This window comes from Petromyzon marinus, chromosome 1 (assembly GCF_048934315.1).
Source record: "Petromyzon marinus isolate PM22_M1 ecotype Great Lakes invasive population chromosome 1, UKy_Petmar_22M1.pri1.0, whole genome shotgun sequence".
NCBI classification, from domain to species: Eukaryota; Metazoa; Chordata; class Hyperoartia; order Petromyzontiformes; family Petromyzontidae; genus Petromyzon; species Petromyzon marinus.
Window position 1 is genome coordinate 937,282 of NC_133667.1, and position 25,991 is coordinate 963,272.

Consider the following 25,991-nt stretch of genomic DNA (forward strand, 5'->3'; position numbering starts at 1 on the left):
GACGACCGACGAGTTGATTCCACAATACAGCCGCGATTGTTCTCCGACCATCCCTCTTATCCTCTCGAGCGTGGCCTCGCAACAACAATTGTCACAACAACAACAACCACCATCGCAGGAATAGCTCCGACCGCACTCGCAACCACCAACCGATGCTAAAGGTCGAAGCTACGACGACAGCCTAACCACAGCGACAAGCAACCACAACCACCACAGCAGCCAACAACAACAACGACATATCACCATAGCAACGGTGACTACAGCCACAGAAGCAGCAGCGAGCGCAGCCTCTGCTGAGTCGTTGGGTGGCCTGAACGACGAATCCGGCCACACGTTCGGCTCTACCGAGCTGGTGGTCTCGACAAGGCTGACGGCTTTTGTTACATGCACTGCGCTGGTGCGTGTTGTTGAATTCAACAGCTGCCACAATCACGCCCCAACCACGGTCCACCACAACCACAACCGCAACATTAACCCCCTGCGGCGGTCACCGCGACCTCCGTCGCGGTGACCGCGCCGTCCGCGACGACTCCCACGCCGCGCGTGGAGCCGGCGGGCCGGAGCCTGCGGGGCCTCGCGGCTCGCGCCGCCTCCGTCGAGCGGCGGCGACGAGGCTCTGCGGTGCGGCCCGAACCGCCGTCGTCGCTACGGCGTGCCACCGGGCCGCGCGGACTCTGGAACTCCGCCCCGCCACCGCCGCCGAGTTCGCGCCGCCGACGCCGCTACGGTGCCTGCGCCATGCGCGCCATCTCCGCGTGGAGCGCGGCGACGCAGGCGGCGGCGGAGGAACCTGGGGCCGGGACCGGCACGGCCGTCGGCGGCGGCGGTGCCGGCGGCGGTGCCGGCGGCGGCGACGGAGGCGGCGGCGGCGGCGGAGCGGCGTGCACGCGCCGGTTGCACGCGCGCGGGAAGGCCGCGCGGAAGAGCTTGCGGAAGGAGCCGCCCATGAAGGCGTAGACGATTGGGTTGAGCGCCGAGTTGGCGTACGACATGCAGTGCGCCCAGATTTTCAGCTTGTAGGTGCCGTAGCTGTGCGAGAACGCCGGCGCCAAGGCCTGCGGGGGGAACCCAGAGAGCCGCGGGGGGTTAAACTTCTGGGTCGGGCGTCTCGAGCGACGCGCGCCACGTCGCCGTCGCGATCTTTAGTCACGCCCGGGGGAATCCGACGAGCTGTAAAGCTCTTGTTCACCGGTGTCCGGTCAGGGGGCGGGTTGGAGAGGTACAACAACTGAGAAAGCTCCGATGACAGGCGCCCTGAATGTGATGACTACTGCTCTGTGTGTGTGTGTGTGTGGATCGGAGGTCACCATGAACAATGGATCTCTCTCAGATGGAGCTCTGCGAGAGATCCGTTTCCGTGGGCCGTTCTCGAACGAAACGCGGAGAGACCTCCGAAGGGGAAGTCTTCATCACGTGATGACGCCGACAGCAGCGGGGTCGCGGGTAAAATACAATGGGGGGAGGGGGTGTGGGTGGGTGGGTGAGGTTGTGGGTGGCTGTGTGAGGGTTTCGGTGGGTAAGGGTGCGGGTGGGTGGGTGGCGGTGTGTGTGGGTGGTTGGGGGTGTGTGTGAATGAGAGGTGGACAGTCCTCTACTCGGGGCAGGAGACTACCAAACAACAGGGAATGGTCTTCTTTTATTTCTTTCGGTAAAGTCACGTAGAATGAGAATAAAATAATGAAGGGGGCGTGGGAGCGTGGCGGTGAGGTGTGGGAAGCTGGAAGCCCCAGGCTACTTTGAGCTCGCCTTCCCATCAACCGGAGGCGAGGAGTGGTGGTCGTAGTTACTTATGCCCCCACCGAAGACGAACATCCGTGTAGGGATGCAGGCAAAGCCGATGAGTCAGATGCCTTCTATGACCTCCTGTCACAGGTGCGAGCTAAAGTGGCCCCTCGGGATGGAGTCATCCTGTTGGGTGACTTCAATGCCCGAGTTGGTCATGATGCTGGCACCTGGTCTGGAGTGATTGGAAGGCATGGGCCAGATCAGCTCAATAACAACGGTAGGAGGCTGCTAGATTTTTGTGTAGCCCATGGCCTTGTAATTACCAATACGCTGTTCCGGCATCGGCGTATCCACACAACATCATGGATGCATGTCGGGTCCAAGCAAGAACATCTGCTGGTCTACGTAGTGATGGAACAGTGGATACGGGCCCATGTCCTTGACACCAAGACCTACCGTGGAGCTGATCTGCCCACTGACCATCAACTTGTCATCTGTAAGATGCGCCTGCCATTGTTCCACTCCGGTGGTGGGTGTACACCCAGGATCCAATTCAAACCCAGGGTGGCCTGGTCTCAGCTAGCTGATGAAAGTTGCAAGCGAGAATTTAATCATCGCTTGCAGCTGGGGTTCGCATTGTCCCCCACTCCTCCAGATGTCGAGGGGAAATGGGCGAGGTTTAGGACTGTGGCTCATGTAGCTGCAATGGCTGCTTTGGGTACACGGTCCAGACCTCTCCAAAGACCTTTGCTGACAGAGGAAGTGTTCAGGCTGGCTGAGAAAAAGCGACAGGTCTACTCTCATCGTCTACAGCATCCCATGTCAAAGAATGAGGAGGCTTACCGCAGCCTTCGCTCGGAGGTTCGGAGAGCCGTGAGGCGCTGCAAGGATGGGTGGTGGTCGCGGGTTGCTGAGGAGATGGAGTCTGCCTCAATGGCCCGCGATCATAAATCCCTATTTAACTCCATCAAAAAAGTGGCCTGAAGGGCCACACCTATTACCATCATGAGGGGGGAAAATGGTGATCCAATCTCCGACCCCCAGGAACAGGTTTGCAGATTTGCTGAGCATATCTGTGAAGTCCTGGGGGATGGGAAATCCCTCGGCATGGAAAACATCATGGGATAAAGTGGGGATGACCCTGCTGAGGCTGCGGTGTCTCAAATATTGGAAGAAGTCACCTCCTGTGAGTGGCTGACTGAGGTGCCATCTGTTGAGGACGTACTAAAGGCGATCCAGAGTCTGAGACCAGGAAAGGCACCGGGCAGAGATGATCTTCCAAGCGAAATGCTGAGGGAGGGTGGCGTTTGTGCACAGACTGCCCTACATTACATCATAACAAGTCTGGACCACTGGACGGGTTCCACAGGATTGGAAGGATGCCCTGGTGGTCCCCCTCTTTATGAAGGGGGACCGCACAGACTGTAACAACTACAGGGGCATCTCACTCCTCAGTGTGCCGGGAAAGGTCCCAGCAAGGATTATTCAATGTCGCCTTGCTAGGCACGCTGAGGAGACGCTTGCGGAGCCCCAATGCGGTTTTAGGAAAGAGCGGTCCTGCACAGATGCCATATTTTACGTCCGTCTTCTACAGCAGAGGTGTAGGGAATTCCAACAAGACCTACATCTCTGCTTTATTGACCTGGTCAAGGCCTATGATACCATCAGTAGGCCTAAGCTCTGGGTTATTCTTCATGCTTTCGGAGTCCCTGACCCTCTGATCACGATCATTAAGGACCTTCATGATGGTGAGCGGGCCCGGGTAAAACTATGTGGCCGGGAGTCGGAGCCATTCCCTGTTCACCTTGGGGTGCGACAGGGATGTTCTCTGGCTCCCACATTATTTAACATCTATTTTGACCACGTAGTTCGTGAAGCCTTTAATAGCTGTACCAAAGGAATTTCCATCTGGTACAGATACAATGGGAGGCTGATTGATGCCCGGGTGCGGTCAAGGGATGGCTCCCTATTGCTCAACCATGTTATATATGCCGATGATTTGGTAATTGCTGCTCACTCAGAGGAGGAGTTGGAGGCGCTGCTGCTGAACCTGGAACTTGCCACTAAGAGGTGGGGCCTTACCATCAGCCCCACCAAAACGAAGCACCTGCCTGGGTATTTTGTACCATCGGACACTCCATCCCCACAACTCCAGTACAACGAAATTTAAAGTGCTCACCAGTCAGTACATCATTCATAAATTTAAATAAATAAAACAAGAAATAAAAATAAAATAAAAGATAATCAATAAATTTTATATATAAAAACTGCCCAAGCATATCCACATACCCACATAAAACGGGAGCTGTGTAGTTCCTCCAGTGTGGGGAGAGAGCAGCCGGCGATTTTTTGGGCCGTGTTGATGACCCTCTGCAGCGCTTTCCTCTGAGCCACTGTGCAGCTGGTGCACCATACACAGATGCAGTATGTAAGAATGCTCTCGATGGAGGCTCGGTAGAAGGACACCAGCAGTTTCTGTGTGATGTTATTCTTCCTGAGTATTCTCAGGAAGAATGGGCCTTTTTCAGTAGCTCAGAAGTGTTGGCGCTCCAGGTCAGGCCCACCCCAATGTGGACTCCCAGGAAGCGGAAGTCTGCCACCCTCTCCACACAGTCCCCGTTGATGGTTAGTGGTGGAGTGTCCGTTTTCTTTCTCCTGCAGTCTATTATGAGCTCCTTGGTCTTTGCGGTGTTAAGGAGCATGTTGTTGCCCCTGCACCATGCTGTCAGCCGCTCCACCTCGTCCCTGTAGGCAAACTCATCCCGCCCAGAGATGAGCCCCACCACTGTGGTGTCATCAGCAAACTTCACGATGGTGTTCCTATGGTGGACGGGGGCACAGTCATGTGTGTATAGGGAGTAGAGCAGGGGGCTCAGTACACAGCCCTGGGGGGAGCCAGTACTGAGGCTCAGGGCTGTGGATGTATGACGGCCCACTCTGACCCTCTGTCTGCGGCCCGAGAGGAAGCTATGTATCCACATGCAGGTGGAATGTGGAAGCCCCAGGTCGCCCAGTTTTACCACCAGTTTGTGTGGCAGGATGGTGTTGAACGCAGAACTGTAATCCACGAAGAGCATCCGCACATAGCTCCCCTGCTGCTCCAGGTGTGACAGTGCAGCATGTAGTGCTGTGGCCACGGCGTCCTCCGTGGATCGGTTCGCTCTGTAGGCAAACTGGTGGGGGTCAAGGCTTCGGGGGAAATGTTGCAATGATGCGACTCCGGACCAGTTTTTCAAAGCACTTCATCACCACTGGCATCAGTGCTACTGGCCGATAGTCGTTGAGGCTGGAAATGTGGGGTTTTTTCGGCAGGGGGACAATGGTGGAGGACTTTAGGCAGGGTGGTACCGTGGACTGTTCCAGAGACAGGTTGAAAATCCTTGTGAAGACTCCAGCCAGCTCGTCAGCACAGTCCCTCGGCACACGTCCCGGGACGCCGTCAGGTCCCGCAGCCTCCCTCAGGTTGACGGCCCGCAGGGTGTGCCTCACCTCATGCTCCTCTACTGTGAGGTTCAAGCTGCTGTGGACCGTGGGGTTTGGTTATGCTGTCCCTGGTGGTGTCACCTCAAAGCGGGCAAAGAAGAGGTTCAACTCCTCTGCCAGAGCGGTGTCACCATCAGCAGCTCCGAGGTTGGCCCCGTAGTTGGTGAGGTGCTGGACTCCCTGCCACACCTGCCTGCTGTCGTTACCGTCCAGGCGTTCCTCAATCCTCCTCCTGTAGTCTGCTTTGGCCTCATGGATGCCTCTCTTCAGGTTAGCTCGGGCTGTGTCTGTAGAGAGCTTTGTCTCTCGATTTGAAGGCGATGTTCCTCTCCTTCAGCCGCTGCTGGACCTCCCGGGTCATCCAGGGCTTCTGGTTGGGGTAGACCCGAATGCGTTTGACCACAGTGACAGTGTCTATGCAGTTTTTAATGTAGCACAATACACTATCTGTGAACACCTCCAGGTCCTGATGTTCGAAGACCCCCCCAGTTGGTCCTATCAAAGCAGTCCTGCAGCTGCTGGGTGGCACCCTCAGGCCAGGTGGCGACAGTTTTTGTGATGGTAGGAGCCGTTTTCTTGATGGGGGCGTATGCAGGGATCAAAAGCAGGGACAAATGGTCAGACTGGCCCATGTGTGGTAGTGGTCTAGCCCTGTAACCTAGTTTGATGTTGGTGTAGACCTTGTCCAGAGTCTTAGTTCCCCTAGTAGCACACTTAACATGCTGCTGGAATTTAGGGAGTGCTCGCTTTAAATCTGCATGGTTGAAATCCCCTGCTATAATCTGCACAGCGTTAGGATACTTGCTCTGCTGAATGCTAATGCTGCCATGTAAAAGTCCAATAGCTGAGTTAGCATTAGCATCCGGTGGGATGTAAACAGCAGTTATCATGACCACAGTAAACTCTCTTGGGAGGTAAATGGGCCTGCATTTAACAGTCACATACTCCAGATCTGGGGCGCATTGGCTGTCCGCAGTCACTGTGTTAGTACACCAGCTGTTATTCATGTACACACAGAGCCCCCCTCCTCTGCTCTTACCGGAGTCTACTGTTCTGTCATGGCGCTGTGCTGTGTAGCCTGATAGCTCAATAGCAGATTCCGGGATGGATGAATGAAGCCAGGTTTCTGTGAAAAGCAGAATGCAACTGTCCTTCACTGTAGCATCGGTTCATCCATTTTGTTCGTGAGGGATCTGGCATTCGTGAGAAATAGGCTGGGTAGCGGTGGTTTGAGTGGCTGCCTCCATAACCTGGCTAGCGCACCGGCCCTGCAGCCTCGCTTCTGCCTTCTCTCTCTATGCTGCCTTCACCTCCTCCCTGCCGGGATAATCCACGGAGAGCTCCTTGCCAACGCCACCGGAATCTTGTGAAGACGGAGAAACTCGCTTGTAACACTCCGTTCGTAACATAGTCCGATCTTAAGGAGAATGTGCCAGCTAAAGGTGTTACTCGCCCGACAAAATGTACTCAAAACAAGACGTAATGCATACATAAACAACCATACAAGTCACCGACCGGGTAGACACTGAGCTGCAGAGGTCTCGCTCCAAATCATCGGTTGCGTAACGCTGTGTGGAAGCTACCTGGTCTGTTGCTCCGCACTAAGCTTCAGGTCTGCTTGGCCACGGTCATTCCCTCCCTTCTCTACGCTTGCGAAACGTGTACCCCCCTAATGGAACATCTTCGCCAGTTAGAAACATTTAGGATGGCCTGCCTACGATCCATCCTGGGTTTAACCAGGCTGGATTGTGAAAGATCTGGACAAAGTTCCAACAGTGAGCTCCTCTGGCAGGCAAGGCTGCGTTGGTTGGGTCATGTAGCCCGCATGCCTAGTCACCGCATGCCTAAACAGCTTTTGTTCGGCTGGATAGAGGGGGTTAAACGGGCGCGGCACGGGCTAGAGAAGAGATGGAGTGATGTGGTACAGGAGGACGTGGAGCTGAGTGGACTTGCCGATGACTGGTACCAGCGGTGTCAAGATCGGCCTCTGTGGAGGAGGCTCGTGAAGGACGCTGCTATTGGGCAGTTGGAGGCAGTCGCCCTCCAACAACAACGGAGGGCGGAGGAGCGACGCTCACAACAACGAGCGGAGCGCCGGGTGGCTAAAGCACAGCAGGTTGGCACAGTAGGGGGCACAGGTGGTGCATCAGCCAGTCATCTCAGTCAGTCGACCCGTGGCATCTGGGGTGTGCACCGTAACCTCCTGCCAGCGGGCGTTCGACACTCCGCGTGGCCTCAACGAGCCTGGCACAAGCGTCGTGGTGACGTCACCGCCACTTAGTGGCGAATGGCGCTTGTTGTTGTTGTTTTTGTGTGTGTGGGTGGCTGGGTGGCTGGGTCACGGGAGGGAGTGCGCCACCTGGTAGAGGATGAGGATCTGGATGGGGCCCCAGCAGACGGCGAACAGCACCACGACGGCGACCACCATGCGGGACACGGCGGCGTGCACCGCCCGCGAACGCTCCGACACCAGCTGCTCCTGGCGTGCAAGGACCCAGCGGGCGACGAGGGGGGCGGTACAACCGTGGTCAGGGCGCGACCCCCAACCCACCCCACTCCACATCCCTCCGCCCCCCTCCCACCCCCCGGGGTGACGGTTTTGCCGAGGTCTCACACAGAAGGTGGGGGGGGGGGGGGGGCGGCACATATATGTCTGTGGAACTTCCTTCGCAACCGTACGTGGCCAACCGCGTCAATCGGAGATGCAGAGGGGAGGTCAACAATCTGAACGCAAAAGGCGGCTGTGGAGGAATGCGTTTTCTGAGTCGCACCACCACCGTGGCCCCGTCCCGTCCCCTCTCCCACCTGGTGGTTGTTGTCGACGGGCTGCACGACGGGGCGGCCAATGCGGTTGAGCATGAATCCGTAGCTGAGGCAGATGGTGAGCAGGGGCAGCAGGTAGGTGAGCGCGAAGGTGTAGAGGAGGAAGGCAACGCGGCGGCCCTCCGACAGGAAGCTCTCCACGCAGTAGGTCCGAGGGCCGTACCAGAAGCCCTCCTCCACCCGGTGGTGCAGGGCCACGGGAAGCGAGGCCACGAACGACCCTGCGGGGGCGGGGTGGGGGGAGGGAGACACGGGGAGGGAGACAGGGTGACACGGAGGGTGACACGGAGGGTGACACGGAGGGTGACGAAGAGGGATACAGAGAGACAGAAAGGGTGACACGGAGGGTGACAAAGAGGGATACAGAGAGACAGAAAGGGTGACAGGGATACAGGGAGGGAGACACGGGGAGGGAGACAGGGTGACACGGAGGGTGACACGGAGGGTGACGAAGAGGGATACAGAGAGACAGAAAGGGTGACACGGAGGGTGACAAAGAGGGATACAGAGAGACAGAAAGGGTGACAGGGATACAGGGAGGGAGACACGGAGGGAGACACGGGGAGGGAGACAGGGTGACACGGAGGGTGACACGGACGGTGACAAGGAGGGATACAGAGAGACAGAGAGGGAGACACGGAGGGAGACAGGGAGGGAGACAAGGAGGGAGACACGGAGGGTGACAAGGAGGGATACAGAGAGACAGAGAGGGAGACACGGAGGGAGACAAGGAGGGATACAGAGAGACAGAGAGGGAGACACGGAGGGAGACAGGGAGGGATACAGAGAGACAGAGAGGGAGACACGGAGTGAGACAGGGAGGGTGACAAGGAGGGATACCGAGAGACAGAGAGGGAGACACAGAGGGAGACACGGAGGGAGACACGGAGGGTGACAAGGAGGGATACAGAGAGACAGAGAGGGAGACACGGAGGGAGACAGGGAGGGATACAGAGAGACAGAAAGGGTGACACGGAGGGTGACAAGGAGGGATACAGAGAGACAGAAAGGGTGACACGGAGGGAGACAGGGAGGGATCAGATAGCGTTAAGTACAACGGTTGCTTGTGTTGCGATCGAAACGCCGTAGCTTTGTTTGTTTGTTATTTTTGTTCTTTTCTTTCATCCTGTCCACGTGACTTTACCGAAAGACCCAAGAATACGTACGACGCATTTATATTTACGCGATCTTACCCCAGAAACAACAACCTTCATCCTTCACTATGGATTCTATTGGTGGCCCTTCGTCTTCCACTGGCAGCGCCGAGTGGTTGCGAGCGACCGCCATCCCACCTGGCCACGACAACGCGACCCCATCAGCACGTTCCGTGTCAATACCACTGCGCGTCACCTCGAGAAGTAATTACATATGTAATAGGCGACGTTTCCTGCAACGGCCCTTTTGTCATCGCACGTTTCTCTACGTATCGAGATTGCTAATCCGAGCTATTTGAAAATGCGGCAGGAGACCGGAGCTTGCCCCGACAGCACGTGGCGGCAATCCGGGAAAAGCTTTGTCTTTAACAGTAGCTGCTCTCATCCTCTCCCAAGAGCCGTGGGTGACCTTGAGCATCGTGAAACGTGGGCACGTGGGCACCTCCACCCACGTGGGCGCACCTCCACCCACGTGGGTGCACCTCCACCCACGTGGAGTGTTCCGTGGGCTGGACTCAAGGCCATTGATGAATATATTTTTTGTTGTTGTATATTTAGCGGTCAATCCATACCGTTTGGCCGTATTTTTGCACAGGGAAATTAAAATTCCAGGTCCATAGGGCATGCAGCTGTCTCAATACGGGCAAAGAAAAGGTTTTTTTGTCTATTTGTTTGTGTTTTTCCCTTGTGATGTGACTTTGTAGGATGAACTTTGAGATTTAGAAGGGTCACGGGGGTGACCATTGAGGCCTGAATTGGTCTGTAACAAGTTGGGCACTGATACGCGGTTGACAGGTGTGTAGTGGTGAGTGTACCAATGGTGAGTGTAGTGGTGGTGAGTGTACTAGTGGTGTCTATGGGTTTGTGTTTCTCCCTTGTGATGGGACTTTGTAGGATGAACGTTGAGATTTAGAAGGGCACGGGGGTGACCAATGAGGTCTGAATTGGTCACCGTATGGTGCTGGCCCGGGTCGTGCCCTTCGATGTTCCTACATCGTGGACAGCACCGTGTGGGTGGCTGTGTGTAACACCAGCCCTAGCAGGGCTTGGCGAGCACTGGGCTAGTGCGGGCACCACGCACATCGTGTGGTGGTGGCTCCCACGAGGGGGAGTGGGTGAGCGTCAGCCCAGGGGCAGGGTTGCCCCAGGCCATGGCACTCTGGTTGACCCCCAGGTGGGGGGGCTAGTGGGTGCTCACCGGGGAGAGCTCTTGAGAAGGATCGAGAGGGAACGAGAATGCTCGAGAAGGCTCCGCCCTCGGCCCCGCCCGGAGAGGGATATAAGGCGGGTCCCTGAGAGGGACTGGGGTCGCTGCATTCTACAAGCTGAAAGCTCAACATCTACAAGTTGGAAGCTATACGTCTACAAGCTGGAAGCTCCACGTCTACAAGCTGGAAGCTCAACACCTACAAGCTGGAAGGTCAACATCTACAAGCTGGAAGCTCAACACCTACAAGCTGGAAGCTCAACATCTACAAGCTGGAAGCTCAACATCTACAAGCTGGAAGCTCAACACCTACAAGCTGGAAGCTCAACACCTCCAAGCTGGAAGCTCAACATCTAGAAGTGGGAAGCTCAACACCTACAAGCTGGAAGCTCAACATCTACAAGCTGGAAGCTCAACACCTACAAGCTGGAAGCTCAACACCTACAAGCTGGAAGCTCAACATCTACAAGCCGGAAGCTCAACATCTACAAGCTGGAAGCTCAACATCTACAAGCTGGAAGCTCAACATCTACAAGCTGGAAGCTCAACACCTACAAGCAGGAAACTCAACACCTACAAGCTGGAAGCTCAACATCTATAAGCTGGAAGCTCAACACCTACAAGCTGGAAGCTCAACATCTACAATCTGGAAGTTCAACATCTACAAGCTGGAAGCTCAACATCTATAAGCTGGAAGCTCAACACCTACAAGCTGGAAGCTCAACATCTACAAGCTGGAAGCTCAACACCTCCAAACTGGAAGCTCAACGTCTACAAGCTGGAAGCTCAACATCTACAAGCTGGAAGTTCAACATCTACAAGCTGGAAGCTCAACACCTACAAGCTGGAAGCTCAACACCTACAAGCTAGAAACTCAACATCTACAAGCTGGAAGCTCTACGTCCTACAAGCTGGAAGCTCAACATCTACAAGCTGGAAGCTCAGCATCTACAAGCTGGAAGCTCAACATCTACAAGCTGGAAGCTCAACACCTCCAAGCTGGAAGCTCAACATCTAGAAGTGGGAAGCTCAACACCTACAAGCTGGAAGCTCAACATCTACAAGCTGGAAGCTCAACATCTACAAGCTGGAAGCTCAACATCTACAAGCTGGAAGCTCAACATCTACAAGCTGGAAGCTCTACGTCCTACAAGCTGGAAGCTCAACATCTACAAGCTGGAAGCTCAGCATCTACAAGCTGGAAGCTCAACATCTACAAGCTGGAAGCTCAACATCTACAAGCTGGAAGCTCAACACCTCCAAGATGGAAGCTCAACATCTAGAAGTGGGAAGCTCAACACCTACAAGCTGGAAGCTCAACATCTACAAGCTGGAAGCTCAACATCTACAAGCTGGAAGCTCAACACCTACAAGCTGGAAGGTCAACATCTACAAGCTGGAAGCTCAGCATCTACAAGCTGGAAGCTCAACATCTACAAGCTGGAAGCTCAACATCTACAAGCTGGAAGCTCAACATCTACAAGCTGGAAGCTCAACACCTACAAGCTGGAAGGTCAACATCTACAAGCTGGAAGCTCAGCATCTACAAGCTGGAAGCTCAACATCTACAAGCTGGAAGCTCAACATCTACAAGCTGGAAGCTCAACATCTACAAGCGGGAAGCTCAACATCTACAAGCTGGAAGCTCAACATCTACAAGCTGGAAGCTCAACACCTACAAGCTGGAAGCTCAACACCTACAAGCTGGAAGCTCAACATCTCTACAAGCGGGAAGCTCAACACCTACAAGCTGGAAGCTCAACATCTACAAGCTGGAAGCTCAACATCTCTACAAGCTGGAAGCTCAACACCTACATGATGGAAGCTCAACATCTACAAGCTGGAAGCTCAACATCTACAAGCTGGAAGCTCAACATCTACAAGCTGGAAGCTCTACGTCTACAAGCTGGAAGCTCAACACCTACAAGCTGGAAGCTCAACACCTACAAGCTGGAAGCTCTACATCTACAAGCTGGAAACTCAACATCTACAAGCTGGAAGCTCAACACCTACAAGCTGGAAGCTCAACATCTACAAGCTGGAAGCTCAACGTCTACAAGCTGGAAGCTCTACACCTACAAGCTGGAAGCTCAACACCTACAAGCGGGAAGCTCAACACCTACAAGCAGGAAGCTCAACATCTACAAGCTGGAAGCTCAACACCTACAAGCTGGAAGCTCAACATCTACAAGCTGGAAGCTCAACACCTACAAGCTGGAAGCTCTACGTCCTACAAGCTGAAGCTCAACACCTACAAGCTGGAAGCTCAACATCTACAAGCTGGAAGCTCAACATCTACAAGCTGGAAGCTCGACACCTACAAGCTGGAAGCTCAACACCTACAAGCTGGAAGCTCAACATCTACAAGCTGGAAGCTCAACATCTACAAGCTGGAAGCTCAACACCTACAAGCTGGAAGCTCAACATCTACAAGCTGGAAGCTCCACGTCATACAAGCTGGAAGCTCAACATCTACAAGCTGGAAGCTCCACGTCATACAAGCTGGAAGCTCAACACCTACAAGCTGGAAGCTCAACACCTCCAAGCTGGAAGCTCAACATCTAGAAGTGGGTAGCTCAACACCTACAAGCTGGAAGCTCTATACCTACAAGCTGGAAGCTCAACATCTACAAGCAGGAAGCTGAACACCTACAAGCTGGAAGCTCAACACCTACAAGCTGGAAGCTCAACACCTACAAGCTGGAAGCTCAACACCTACAAGCTGGAAGCTCCACGTCATACAAGCTGGAAGCTCAACATCTACAAGCTGGAAGCTCCACGTCATACAAGCTGGAAGCTCAACACCTACAAGCTGGAAGCTCAACACCTCCAAGCTGGAAGCTCAACATCTAGAAGTGGGTAGCTCAACACCTACAAGCTGGAAGCTCTATACCTACAAGCTGGAAGCTCAACATCTACAAGCAGGAAGCTGAACACCTACAAGCTGGAAGCTCAACACCTACAAGCTGGAAGCTCAACATCTACAAGCTGGAAGCTCAACATCTACAAGCGGGAAGCTCAACATCCACAAGCTGGGAGCTCAACATCTACAAGCTGGGAGCTCAACATCCACAAGCTGGAAGCTCAACACCTACAAGCTGGAAGCTCTACACCTACAAGCGGGAAGCTCAACATCTACAAGCTGGTAGCTCAACACCTACAAGCTGAAGCTCTTCGTCCTACGAGACAACCACGTGGTCGGAGACCCGAGTGAGGGTCTGACCCTTCGTAGCAGTAACTCCTCTGTAGAGAGTAGTTAGCTGGGTGGTCACCACCCTATGCGGTATCTTGTGTTACGTGTTACAAATAAATGTCTTTCCTCTAAAACGAGCGTCTGCGACTCAGTTGGACTCACTACAGGTCTGTCACAAGGTAGGCATTGCTAAGGGGTTGACCGGTGGACACAGGGAGCGCCGTAGCAGCTCAAGGCGCTGTCTATAACATCGTTTTGAAAAGCGGTGACAACATTTGAGTGATTTAGATGGCCAGGGGTAGTGAGCGTCAGGGCCGGGGAATTAATGACCGTGACAGAGAGCACGTGGGGAGTCACGAAAGGGCGATAGGGGAGGGGGAGAGGGAGTGGAGGGGCGAGGGGAGGGGGGGACGGAGTGGAGGGGCGAGGGGAGGGGGGGAGTGGAGGGGCGAGGGGCGGGGCGAGGGGAGACCGCGTGGGGCTCTCACCCCCTGGCCCGTCACCGTGAGGCGCCTGCCATCCCATTGTCTGTCTGTATCTGTGTGTGTGTCTGTCTGTGTGTTTGTCTGTGTGTGTGTCTGTGTGTGTGTCTGTGTGTGTCTGTGTGTGTGTGTCTGTGTGTGTGTCTGTGTGTCTGTGTGTGTCTGTCTGTGTGTGTCTGTCTGTGTGTGTGTCTGTGTGTGTGTCTGTGTGTGTGTGTCTGTGTGTGTGTGTGTGTTTCAGCAAAGGGCGGTCCTGCACAGATGCCATATTTTCTGTCCGTCTGCTACAGCAGAGGTGTAGGGAATTCCAACAAGACCTACATCTCTGCTTTATTGACCTGGTCAAGGCCTCTGATACCATCAGTAGGCCTGGGCTCTGGGTCGTTCTTCGTGCTTTTGGAGTACCTGACCCTCTGCTCACGATCATTAAGGACCTTCATGATGGTGAGCGGGCCCGGGTAAAACTACGTGGCCGGGAGTCAGAGCCATTCCCTGTACACCTTGGGGTGCGACAGGGATGTCCTCTGGCTCCCACATTATTTAACATCTATTTTGACCACGGAGTTCGTGAAGCCTTCAATAGCTGTACGGGGGGAATCTCCATATGGTACAGATATAATGGGAGGCTGATCGATGCCCGGGTGCGGTCAAGGGATGGCTCCCTATTGCTCAACCACGTTATGTATGCTGATGATTTGGTAATAGCTGCTCAGTCAGAGGAGGAGTTGGAGACGCTGCTGCTGAGACTGGAGCGTGCCACTAAGAGATGGGGCCTTACCATCAGCCGCACCAAAACTAAACACCTGCGGGGGTATTTTGTACCATCGGACACTCCACCCCCACAACTCCCAATCGGTGATGGGGCAGTTGTGGAGAGAGTGGAGAGTTTCCCATACTTGGGCAGTGTGCTTATGACTGGCTCCAGTTTAACAGCAGAGGTCTCACTCCGAATCAGTCGAGCGGCAATATCTTTTCATCGGTTGCGTAACGCTGTGTGGAAGCTACCTGGTCTGTCGCTCCGCACTAAGCTTCAGGTCTTCTCGGCCACGGTCATTCCCTCCCTTCTCTACGCTTGCGAAACGTGGACCCCCCTAATGGAACATCTTCGCCGGTTAGAAAAATTTAGGCTGGCCTGCCTACGATACATCCTGGGTTTAACCAGACTGGATTGTGTGAGGAGCTCACAAATCCTTGAAAGATCTGGGCAAGGTCCCATCGGTGAGCTCCTCTGGCGGGCAAGGCTGCGATGGCTGGGTCATGTAGCCCGCATGCCCAGCCACCGCATGCCGAAACAGCTTTTGTTCGGCCGGATTGAGGGGGCTAAGCGGGCGCGGCAAGGGCTAGAGAAGAGATGGAGTGATTTGGTACAGGAGGACGTGGAGCTGAGTGGACTTGCCGATGACTGGTACCAGCAGAGTCAAGATCGGCCTCTGTGGAGGAGGCTTGTGAAGGATGCTACTGGGCAGTTGGAGGTAGTCGCCCTCCAACAACAACGGAGGGCGGAGGAGCGACGCTCAGAACAACGAGCGGAGCGCCGGGTGGCTAAAAGCACAGCAGGTTGGCACAGTAGGGGGCACAGGTGGTGCATCAGCCAGTCATCTCAGTCAGTCGACCCGTGGCACCTGGGTCTGCCCCGTGACCTCCTGCCAGCGGGCGTTCGACACTTCACGTGGCCTCAGAGTGCACATAGCCTGGCACAAGCGTCGTGGTGACGTCACCGCCACTTAGTGGCGAATGGCGGTTGCTGTTGTGTGTCTGTGTGTGTGTCTGTGTCGGTTTCAGGAAAGGGCGGTCCTGCACAGATGCCATATTTTCTGTCCGTCTGCTACAGCAGAGGTATAGGGAATTCCAGCAAGACCTACATCTCTGCTTTATTGACCTGGTCAAGGTCTATGATACCATCAGTAGGCCTGGGGTCTGGGTTGTTTATCGTGCTTTTGGAGTCCCTGACCCTCTGCTCACGATCATTAAGGACCTTCATTATGGTGAGCGGGCCCGGGTAAAACTACGTGGCCGGGAGTCAGAGCCATTCCCTGTACACCTTGGGGTGCGACAGGGATGTCTTCTGGCTCCCACATTATTTAACATCTATTTTTACCACGTAGTTCGTGAAGCCTTCAATAGCTGTACCGGGGGAATCTCAATATGGTACAGATATAATGGGAGGCTGATCGATGCCCGGGTGCGGACAAGGGATGGCTCCCTATTGCTCAACCACGTTATGTATGCCGATGATTTGGTAATAGCTGCTCATTCAGAGGAGGAGTTAGAGACGCTGCTGCTGAGACGGGAGCGTGCCACTAAGAGATGGGGCCTTACCATCAGCCCCACCAAAACTAAGCACCTGCCTGGGTATTTTGTACCATCAGACACTCCACCCCCACAACTCCCAATCGGTGATGGGGCAGTTGTGGAGAGAGTGGAGAGTTTCCCATACCTGGGCAGTGTGCTTATGACCGGTTACAGTTTAACAGCAGAGGTCTCACTCCCAATCAGTCGAGTGGCAATATCTTTTCATCGGTTGCGTATCGCTGTGTGGAAGCTACCTGGTCTGTCACTCCGCACTAAGCTTCAGGTCTTCTCAGCCATGGTCAGTCCCTCCCTTCTCTACGCTTGCGAAACGTGGACCCCCCGAATGGAACATCTTCGCCAGTTAGAAACATGTAGGCTAGCCTGCCTACGATCCATCCTGGGTTTAACCAGGCTGGATTGTGTGAGGAGCTCACAAATCCTTGTGAACTACTCCGGCAGGCAAGGCTGCGATGGCTGGGTCATGTAGCCCGCATGCCCAGCCACCGCATGCCGAAACAGCTTTTGTTCGGCCGGATTGAGGGGGCTAAACGGGCGTGGCACGGGCAAGAGAAGAGATGGAGTGATGTGGTACAGGAGGACGTGGAGCTGAGTGGACTTGCCGATGACTGGTACCAGCGGCGTCAAGATCGGCCTCTGCGGAGGAGGCTCGTGAAGGACGCTACTGGGCAGTTGGAGGCAGTCGCCCTCCAACAACAACGGAGGGCGGAGGAGCAACGCTCACAACAACGAGCGGAGCGCCGGGTGGCTAAAGCACAGCAGGTTGGCACAGTAGGGGGCACAGGTGGTGCATCAGCCAGTCATCTCGGTCAGTCGACCAGTGGCACCTGGGTCTGCCCCGTGACCTCCTGCCAGCGGGCGTTCGACACTTCACGTGGCCTCAAGGTGCACATGGCCTGGCACAAACGTCGTGGTGACGTCACCGCCACTTCGTGGCGAATGGCGGTTGTTGTTGTTGTGTCTGTGTGTGTGTCTATTTGTTTGTTTGTCCTTGGGGGGGGGGGTAGGAGGGGGAATTCGTCTCGACCGTGGAAGTGGCGGCAATTCCCATTTGGCGATGGATGGGATGCGAGGTGATTCGCCTTCCTCGCGCGTCAGACACCTTCAGTCAGCCGCTCCTCGTGCACCGACAACGATCGTACTGATGGCTTTCATCGCCACCATCACCACTATCATCACCATCATCACCACCATTGTCATCACCATCATCACCACCACCATCATCATCACCATCATCATCACCACCATCATCACCACCATCATCATCACCACCATCATCATCACCACCATCACCATCAGCATCACCATCATCATCACCATCATCATTTCCATCATCACCACCATCACCATCATCATCACCACCATCACCACCATCATCACCACCATCAGCATCACCATCATCATCACCATCATCACCATCATCATCTCCATCATCACCACCATCACCATCATCAACACCATCATCATCATTACCATCATCACCATCACCGTTATTATTATTTCTTTGTATCTTATGTACACGTCTTCACAGAGTCTCAAGACGCTGGTTGGTTTTCAAGAGGTTCCTGGCCAAGCGTTGAGCAGTTGGGGGGGGGGGAGTTGGGGTGGGGTGGTCGCAGGGGGAGTTGAGGATTAAAATTTTGACTGAAACCTTTCGTGACTGCAGGAATCCACATTCCTTGGGTATTTCGATAAAGTCACGTAAATAGGTTCAACGAAAATAACAAAAAATATTTAACAAAAATTGTTATTAACGTTAAAAAAGTATTTTTTTTGTTATTTTCTATGAATAAATCTACGTGACTTTACCGAAAGACCCAATCAATGAAATTTGACTTCAAACTTTCGTGACTGCAGGAATTAACATTCTTGGTTCTTTCGGTAAAGTCACGTAGATAGAAAATACAAATAAATTAAAAATAAATGTAAATAAAAAATAAAAGAAAAAAAACCCCGCCACGTTTCGATAAATAAAAAAATAAATTGTAAAAAATTTAAGCAAAAAACCCACCACGTTTCGATTGCAACAGAAGCGGTCTTCATCTCTACCGCCTGATGAAGACCGCTTGCATTGCGATCGAAACGTCGTGGTTTTTTTGCTTTTAATTTTAATTAATTATTTTTATTTTCTATCTACGTGACTTCACCGAAAGAACCAAGAATCCACGGACGATAGTTGAGGTTTATTTTGTTTTAGTATTTTTGTTAAATTCCAGTCGTGGGTAATCAAATTCGCTGACGTGAAAGATCCCGCCGCCGCTGCTGCACGAGGGAGTTCCCCCGGAGCCCACCCGGGCCTGCGCGCCAGCCTCGCCGGCCGCAGTGGGCCAGTCCCCGACAAATCGCGCCGCGAATTCCCCGCGACGAGACGGGGTGGGGGGTGGGGGTGGGTGGCTCGGATCACCGCGGGACAACATCGCCCCCTCGCGGCAGAAACGTGAACAGCGGCAGCCTCTCTGCTGCTGCTGCCGCTGCTGCTGCCGGCTAGGACGACGGCGCTGGGGCACTGCCCGCCTGCCGCCTGCCCATCCCTGGTACCCGTCCAGATGGGGGCGCTGCCCGCCAGCCCTCCCTGCCCCTCTGCCCTCCCCGGTACCTGTCCAGATGGCGGCGCTGCCCGCCTGCCCCCCGTGTTACCCGTCCAGATGGCGGCGCTGACGGTGAGTGCGAGGCGCGTGGTGCGGCGGTAGAGCGACTTGAGTGGCCGCAGCGCGAGGTAGCAGCGGTCGATGCTCATGGCCGTGAGTGTCGCGCACGTGGCCTGCACCGTCACCTGGTCTCGCGCCAAGACACAACAGACAAAGGTCCCCCGGGTAGCCTGCGACGGGCTGGTGGGGCAAGTGCTTGGTAGCGAGCCACGACACTTAACACACGCGGAGTGTCCAAGTCTGCTGGCCACTACGAGGTGGCTACACACTCACACTCACTCACACTCATTCACACTCTCACTCATTCACACTCATCCACACTCTCACTCATTCACACTCACACTCATTCACACTCTCACTCATTCACACGCATTCACACTCTCACTCACACTCACTCACACTCATTCACACTCTCACTCATTCACACTCACTCACACTCATTCACACACACTCACACTCATTCACACTCACTCACACTCATTCACACTCATTCACACTCATTCACACTCATTCACACTCTCACTCTTTCTCATTCACACTCATTCACACTCATTCACACTCACACTCACTCATTCACACTCACTCACACTCATTCACACACACTCACACTCATTCACACACACTCACACTCATTCACACTCACTCACACTCACTCACACTCATTCACACTCATTCACACTCTCACTCTTTCTCATTCACACTCATTCACACTCATTCACACTCATTCACACTCTCACTCTTTCTCATTCACACTCTCACTCATTCACACTCATTCACACTCTCACTCTTTCACATTCACACCCATTCTCACTCTCACTCACCCGCACTCACATCCACACTCATTCACACTCTCACTCACCCACACTCACATCCACACTCATTCACACTCTCAGCCACACTCACCCACACTCTCACTCACACTCACCCACACTCTCACTCACACTCATTCACACTCACTCACACTCATTCACACTCATTCACACTCACCCACACTCTCACTCACACTCACCCACACTCGCACTCACACTTACTCACACTCACACTCATTCAGACTCACTCACACTCACTCACACTCATTCTCACTCATTCACACTCATTCTCACCCACACTCACATCCACACTCATTCACACTCTCAGCCACACTCACCCACACTCTCACTCACACTCACCGACACTCTCACTCACACTCATTCACACTCACTCACACTCATTCACACTCATTCACACTCACCCATACTCTCACTCACACTCACCCACACTCGCACTCACACTCACTCACACTCATTCACACTCATTCACACTCACCCACACTCTCACTCACACTCACCCACACTCGCACTCACACTCATTCACACTCACACTCATTCAGACTCACTCACACTCACTCACACTCATTCTCACTCATTCACACTCATTCTCACTCACACTCACATCCACACTCATTCACACTCTCAGCCACACTCACCCACACTCACACTCACCCACACTCGCACTCACACTCATTCACACTGACACTCATTCAGACTCACTCACACTCCCTCACACTCATTCTCACTCATTCTCACTCACACTCACATCCACACTCATTCACACTCTCAGCCACACTCACCCACACTCTCACCCACACTCAGCCACACTCACGCGCTCCATGACGAAGGGGTGGCGCGTGGGTGCTGAACACACACGACGTCACCACTGGCAAGCCGACGGTCACCTGCTGCAGGAAGTTGACGAACTTGCACATGAAATCCCCGAACACCCAGCTGGGCAGCGAGTAGAGCGTGGCCGTGAAGGGGACGCAGCTCACCAGGAAGATGACGTCCGTGCATGCCAGGTTCGCTGTGGCCACAGCAGCAGCGGCAGCGGGGATAGCAGCGGCAGTAGCGGTGGTGACCGCCTCCACGACTGCTTTGTCTACATCTGAGCGAGCAGTTGCTCGGTCAAGCACGGCTCTGGAAACCCAGAGACGTAAATCATGGCCCCCCACGACTAGTTTGACTACATCTGAGCGAGCAGTTGCTCGGTCAACCACGGCTCTCGAGAAACCGCGCAACGTAAACCATCGCCAGCGACTGCTTTAGCTAAAGCAATATACAGTCCAAAATGTATACTGTACATGATGACCCAGATGTCCCGTGACCCCCCCCCCCCCATGTGTTTTTTATTGGCCTCTAACATTTTTTTTAATTCTTGGGTCTTTCGGTAAAGTCACGTTGATTGGTTCAAAGGAAATAACAAAAATAACAAAAAAACACACGACCGCTTGTGTTGCGATTGAAACTTCGTCGTTCGTTTTTTTGTTATTTGAACCAATCTACGTGAAGGGAAACAATAAAATAATAAAATATATATAAAACAATAAAAAAATTCTCACGGACGTTTCGACCATAACGCAAACGGTCATCATCAATCAGTCACGAAAGCTTTAAATCAAAATTCATCATGATGACCGTTTGCGTTATGGTCGAAACGTCGTGAGAATTTTTATTGTTTTATGTTTTTTATTATTTTATTGTTTCCCTTCAACGTGACTTTACCGAAAGAGCTAAGAATATGAATCCCTGCAGTCACGAAAGCTTTAAATCAAAATTTAATCTACGTGGTGACTTTACCGAAAGAACCATGAATATGAATCCCTGCAGTCACGAAAGCTTCAAATCAAAATTTAAGTCAAATGTTTTTTTTCCTTTGCATATTTATTTCTGTTTTAAATAGACCTTACTTTTAAAAAAATATATACATAAGCGGAACGATGATGATGATGATGTTGATGATGTCTGTCTGTATCTCTGTATTGTATCGCGGTTCTGCCTATCGGATCAGCACGGTTGGCTACGCACGGTAAAGTCACGTAGGTATAAAATAATAACACCTACGTGGCTTTACCGAAGTATGGATTCCTGCAGTCACGAAAGCTTCAAATCAAAATACAAAAGTTGCCGGGGGTGGTCACGAACAAACCGCACTTGCCCCGATAGTCCTTCGAAGGCTACAACACTGTGGATATTTGTCCCTGCGTGTGCGCCTCTGTGTCTGTGCATCCGCGCGTCTCCATCTCTCTCCAAGGCCGGCCCCCTCCCCTCCCTTACCGATGTAGAAGTTGGTGACCGTGCGCATCCGTCTGTTCCTGCCGACGACGATCACCACCAGCAAGTTCCCCGTGAGCCCCAGGGCCATGATGAGGGCGAATACGAGCGGCACCAGCCACGCGTCCGTCAGGGGAGGCGGCGTGGCCCCTGCCGCCCATGCCATCGTCTCGACCGCCGCCGTCCCCTGAGGCCCCGCGATGACCTCTTCTGACCCCCGGGTCGCGGTCTCCCCGCGGCACCGCGCAGGCGAAACCTCCGGCTCAGTGCCGATCGCCAGGAGCGCCGACAGGAGGCAAGTCCAGCCGTCCTGCTGGCCCGTCACGTTGAGCGGAGCGTGCTGTGACATTCCCGTCTGTGTGAGCGTGAGAGTGTGTGCTGAGTGTGTGTGTGGGGAGCGGTGGTGCAGCGGTTAGGTGCCACGCTGCGCTACGAACCCGAGTTCGATTTACGCTCACGGACAAAAATCAGTGACGATTTTCTGAACCGGTCCTGGGTCTCCCCTAGGTCGACTCAGACTTCAGATGAGTACTCGGTGCGGTGTGTGAACATCGGAGACAAAGGCGGCCGGGCGTGGTGGTGCTGGTCACCCAACCCCCTCGTGTTCCGTTCTGGCCTTCACAGGTGCTGCTCGCTAACGGCACTTGCCCCAACAGTCTGTTAAGGCTATACGGGTGATCTTTGTCTTTGTGTGAGGTTGCTCGCTAGATAACAGCACTTGCCCCAACAGTCTGTTAAGGCTATACGGGTGATCTTTGTCTTTGTTTGAGGTTGCTCGCTAGCTAACAGCACTTGCTCCCTTACAGTCTGTTGAAGGCTATACGGGTGATCTTTGTCTTTGTGTGAGGTTGCTCGCTAGCTAACAGCACTTGCCCCAACAGTCTGTTATGTCTATACGGGTGATCTTTGTCTTTGTGTGAGGTTGCTCGCTAGCTAACAACACTTGCTCCCTTACAGTCTGTTGAAGGCTATACGGGTGATCTTTGTCTTTGTGTGAGGTTGCTCGCTAGCTAACAGCACTTGCCCCAACAGTCTGTTAAGGCTATACGAGTGATCTTTGTCTTTGTGTAAGGTTGCTCGCTAGCTAACAGCACTTGGCCCAACAGTCTGTTGAAGGCAATACGGGTGATCTTTGTCTTTGTGTAAGGTTGCTCGCTAGCTAACAGCACTTGGCCCAACAGTCTGTTAAGGCTATACGGGTGATCTTTGTGTGAGGTTGCTCGCTAGCTAGCAGCACTTGCTCCCTTACAGTCTGTTGAAGGCTATACGGGTGATCTTTGTCTTTGTGTGAGGTTGCTCGCTAGCTAACAGCACTTGGCCCAACAGTCTGTTAAGGCTATACGGGTGATCTTTGTCTTTGTGTAAGGTTGCTCGCTAGCTAACAGCACTTGCCCCTACAGTCAGTTGAAGGCTATACGGGTGATCTTTGTCTTTGTGTGAGGTTGCTCGCTAGCTAACAGCACTTGCTCCCTTACAGTCTGTTGAAGGCTATACGGGTGATCTTTGTCTTTGTGTGAAGTTGCTCGCTAGCTAACAGCACTTGCCCCAACAGTCTGTTAAGGCTATACGAGTGATCGTTGTCTTTGTGTGAGGTTGCTCGCTAGCTAACAGCACTTGCCCCAACAGTCTGTTATGGCTATACGGGTGATCTTTGTCTTTGTGTGAGGTTGCTCGCTAGCTAACAGCACTTGCTCCCTTACAGTCTGTTAAGGCTATACGGGTGATCTTTGTCTTTGTGTGAGGTTGCTCGCTAGCTAACAGCACTTGCTCCCTTACAGTCTGTTGAAGGCTATACGGGTGATCTTTGTCTTTGTGTGAGGTTGCTCGCTAGCTAACAGCACTTGCCCCAACAGTCTGTTAAGGCTATACGGGTGATCTTTGTGTGAGGCTGCTCGCTAGCTAACAGCACTTGCCCCCTTACAGTCTGTTAAGGCAATACGGGTGATCTTTGTCTTTGTGTGAGGCTGCTCGCTAGCTAACAGCACTTGCCCCCTTACAGTCTGTTAAGGCTATACGGGTGATCTTTGTGTGAGGTTGCTCGCTAGCTAACAGCACTTGCTCCCTCACAGTCTATTGAAGGCTATGCGGGTGATCTTTGTCTTTGTGTATTTGCGTTTGCGCACGGCCGCGCTACGAACCCCAACGGCACCCCGAGTTCGATTCCCGCTCCAATATCCGAACCTACCCTGAGTGCCCCTCCCTCCCTTCCTCCCCCTAGGTCGACTCAGACTTAAATGAGTGCCTGGTGCGGTGTGCCGTGCCGGCCTTCACAGATGCTGCCCGCTAGCAGCACTTGCCCTCGAATCGTCCGCGTGGGCTGCACGTGCCATCTCTTGCACGTGTGCGAGCGCGCAGCGCGCATACTCACGCGTGCGTTGCAGCGAAGCGAACGGTCGCACGCAACCTGGTTGCATGCAACCCGCCGGGAGTTGGACTGACCGCCCGGACCTGAGCGCGACTGATCGCCCGGACGATGCACCACGGACTCACGCGCGGTTATATTTGTCCGAAGGAGGTGGCGGTCTTCGTGGTGCGTCGTTTGTCCAATTCGGCTCGCCTGCCGAGAGATTGTCGATCGCCTTGGCGCACCGCTGGCGAGGACTGTGTGTTGACCAGCATATCGCCTGACCCGATGTGCGTGTGCGTGTGTGTTAGCCTGTTGGCTTGTGCGTGATACCACCAAATTGTCGCTGTGTCCGACCGACACTCTGGTGGTGCGTCTGCGCGACTTATCAGACGACGTGTCCGCCTGTCAGCTTATAGCACCCCGAGCACGACTGTCGTTGTGTCCGCCTGTTTGTGAACTCCTCAGTGTCCGCTCGCCTCGTGACGTTTCTGCCTGCCTAGCGAGACGGTAACCTCTATGAAGGTGGGAAATCACCAAGCCTGGGCCACCTCTCCCCCCCCCCGCCCCCCCCCCCCCCCAGTATCGACGTTTCGCACAGCCGACCAGGAAAGTGATTTCAGGCTGAGCAGATTTTCGGTGATGCGCAGGACCGGCTCAGATATTCGCCACTGAGCGGGAATCAAACTCGGGTCGCCGGATTGGTAGCGCAGTTGCGCTAACCACTGCGCCACCGCTCCCACAAGCGAGGATCCAACAAAGACAAAGATCCCCCGTGTAGCCTTTTAAAAGAGTGTTGGGGCAAGTGCTGTTAGCGAGTCAGCACGCTCATACGGGCAGGTGCATTTTTTTTATTCCACGATGGATCGGGCGTGATATCGAATAGCGGTTGTCCCCTGTTTAGACTCGCCATAGCAACGTGGAATTTCCACCAATAGTTCGGGGCTGTGAGCGGGAGATGAGTGCCTCAATGATCACTTGAGTGGGGAATCGCCGATTATCTGTAGTTTATGTTCAGGAGCGATGCACGCTTGGATTGATTACATCGATTTGTGGATTCGTGGACACACACCCAGGTTAGAGCATCACGTTGATCTTCATCCAGCAGTAGACAGACCATGTTACTGATAGCACAATTGTCAGGCCGTGGTCAATCCACTGCTGGACGAAGGCCTTCCTCCGCAAGCCACCGCCGACCACCTCTCACGATGATCCTGCGATGTAGCAATGACACTCGCCATCTGCTCGTCAACTGATGACATCGCTCCATCTCCTGCGGCCCACCCTTTGTCCGCCACGCCGTTATCATTCTTTGCCAAATCATCCGGCGATGACGCAGCTGCTGCGTAGGTAGAGGCGCACAATCATAACCAACAACAACAACAAACTCAACACGCTCCGTGTCAATAACAACAACACCGCGCGCGCGTGTGTGGCCTTAAAAGGGATAACATAACAGGAGACGTTTCGGGCAATGGCCCTTCTTCAAAGCAGATTTCTTTTTTAATTTTGATTTAAAGCTTTCGTGACTGCAGA

At 53.7% G+C, this 25,991-nt stretch overlaps 1 protein-coding gene across 1 annotated transcript; it reads right to left on the bottom strand.

Annotated features, from left to right (window-relative positions):
• Positions 1 to 722: 722 nt before the first annotated feature.
• On the bottom strand, positions 723 to 24,989 carry LOC116941366 (G-protein coupled receptor 54-like). Its single transcript, XM_076068005.1, has 6 exons — positions 22,115 to 24,989; positions 20,740 to 20,864; positions 19,015 to 19,150; positions 8,014 to 8,252; positions 7,568 to 7,687; positions 723 to 1,055 (listed from the first exon to the last, which is right to left on the bottom strand). Exons 1-6 carry the CDS (start codon positions 22,458 to 22,460, stop codon positions 723 to 725), a joined length of 1,299 nt encoding a protein of 432 aa, XP_075924120.1. The 5' UTR covers positions 22,461 to 24,989.
• Between the last annotated feature and the right edge of the window lie 1,002 nt (positions 24,990 to 25,991).

Coding starts and splice junctions, on each gene's coding strand:
- LOC116941366 (XM_076068005.1), bottom strand. CDS start 22,460: ATGTCACAGCACGCTCCGCTCAACGTGACGGGCCAGCAGGACGGCTGG. Junction 19,151..20,739: donor TCGTCAACTTCCTGCAGCAG/GTGACCGTCGGC, acceptor GCGCGAGACCAG/GTGACGGTGCAGGCCACGTG. Junction 1,056..7,567: donor AGATCCTCATCCTCTACCAG/GTGGCGCACTCC, acceptor TTCCCCCCGCAG/GCCTTGGCGCCGGCGTTCTC.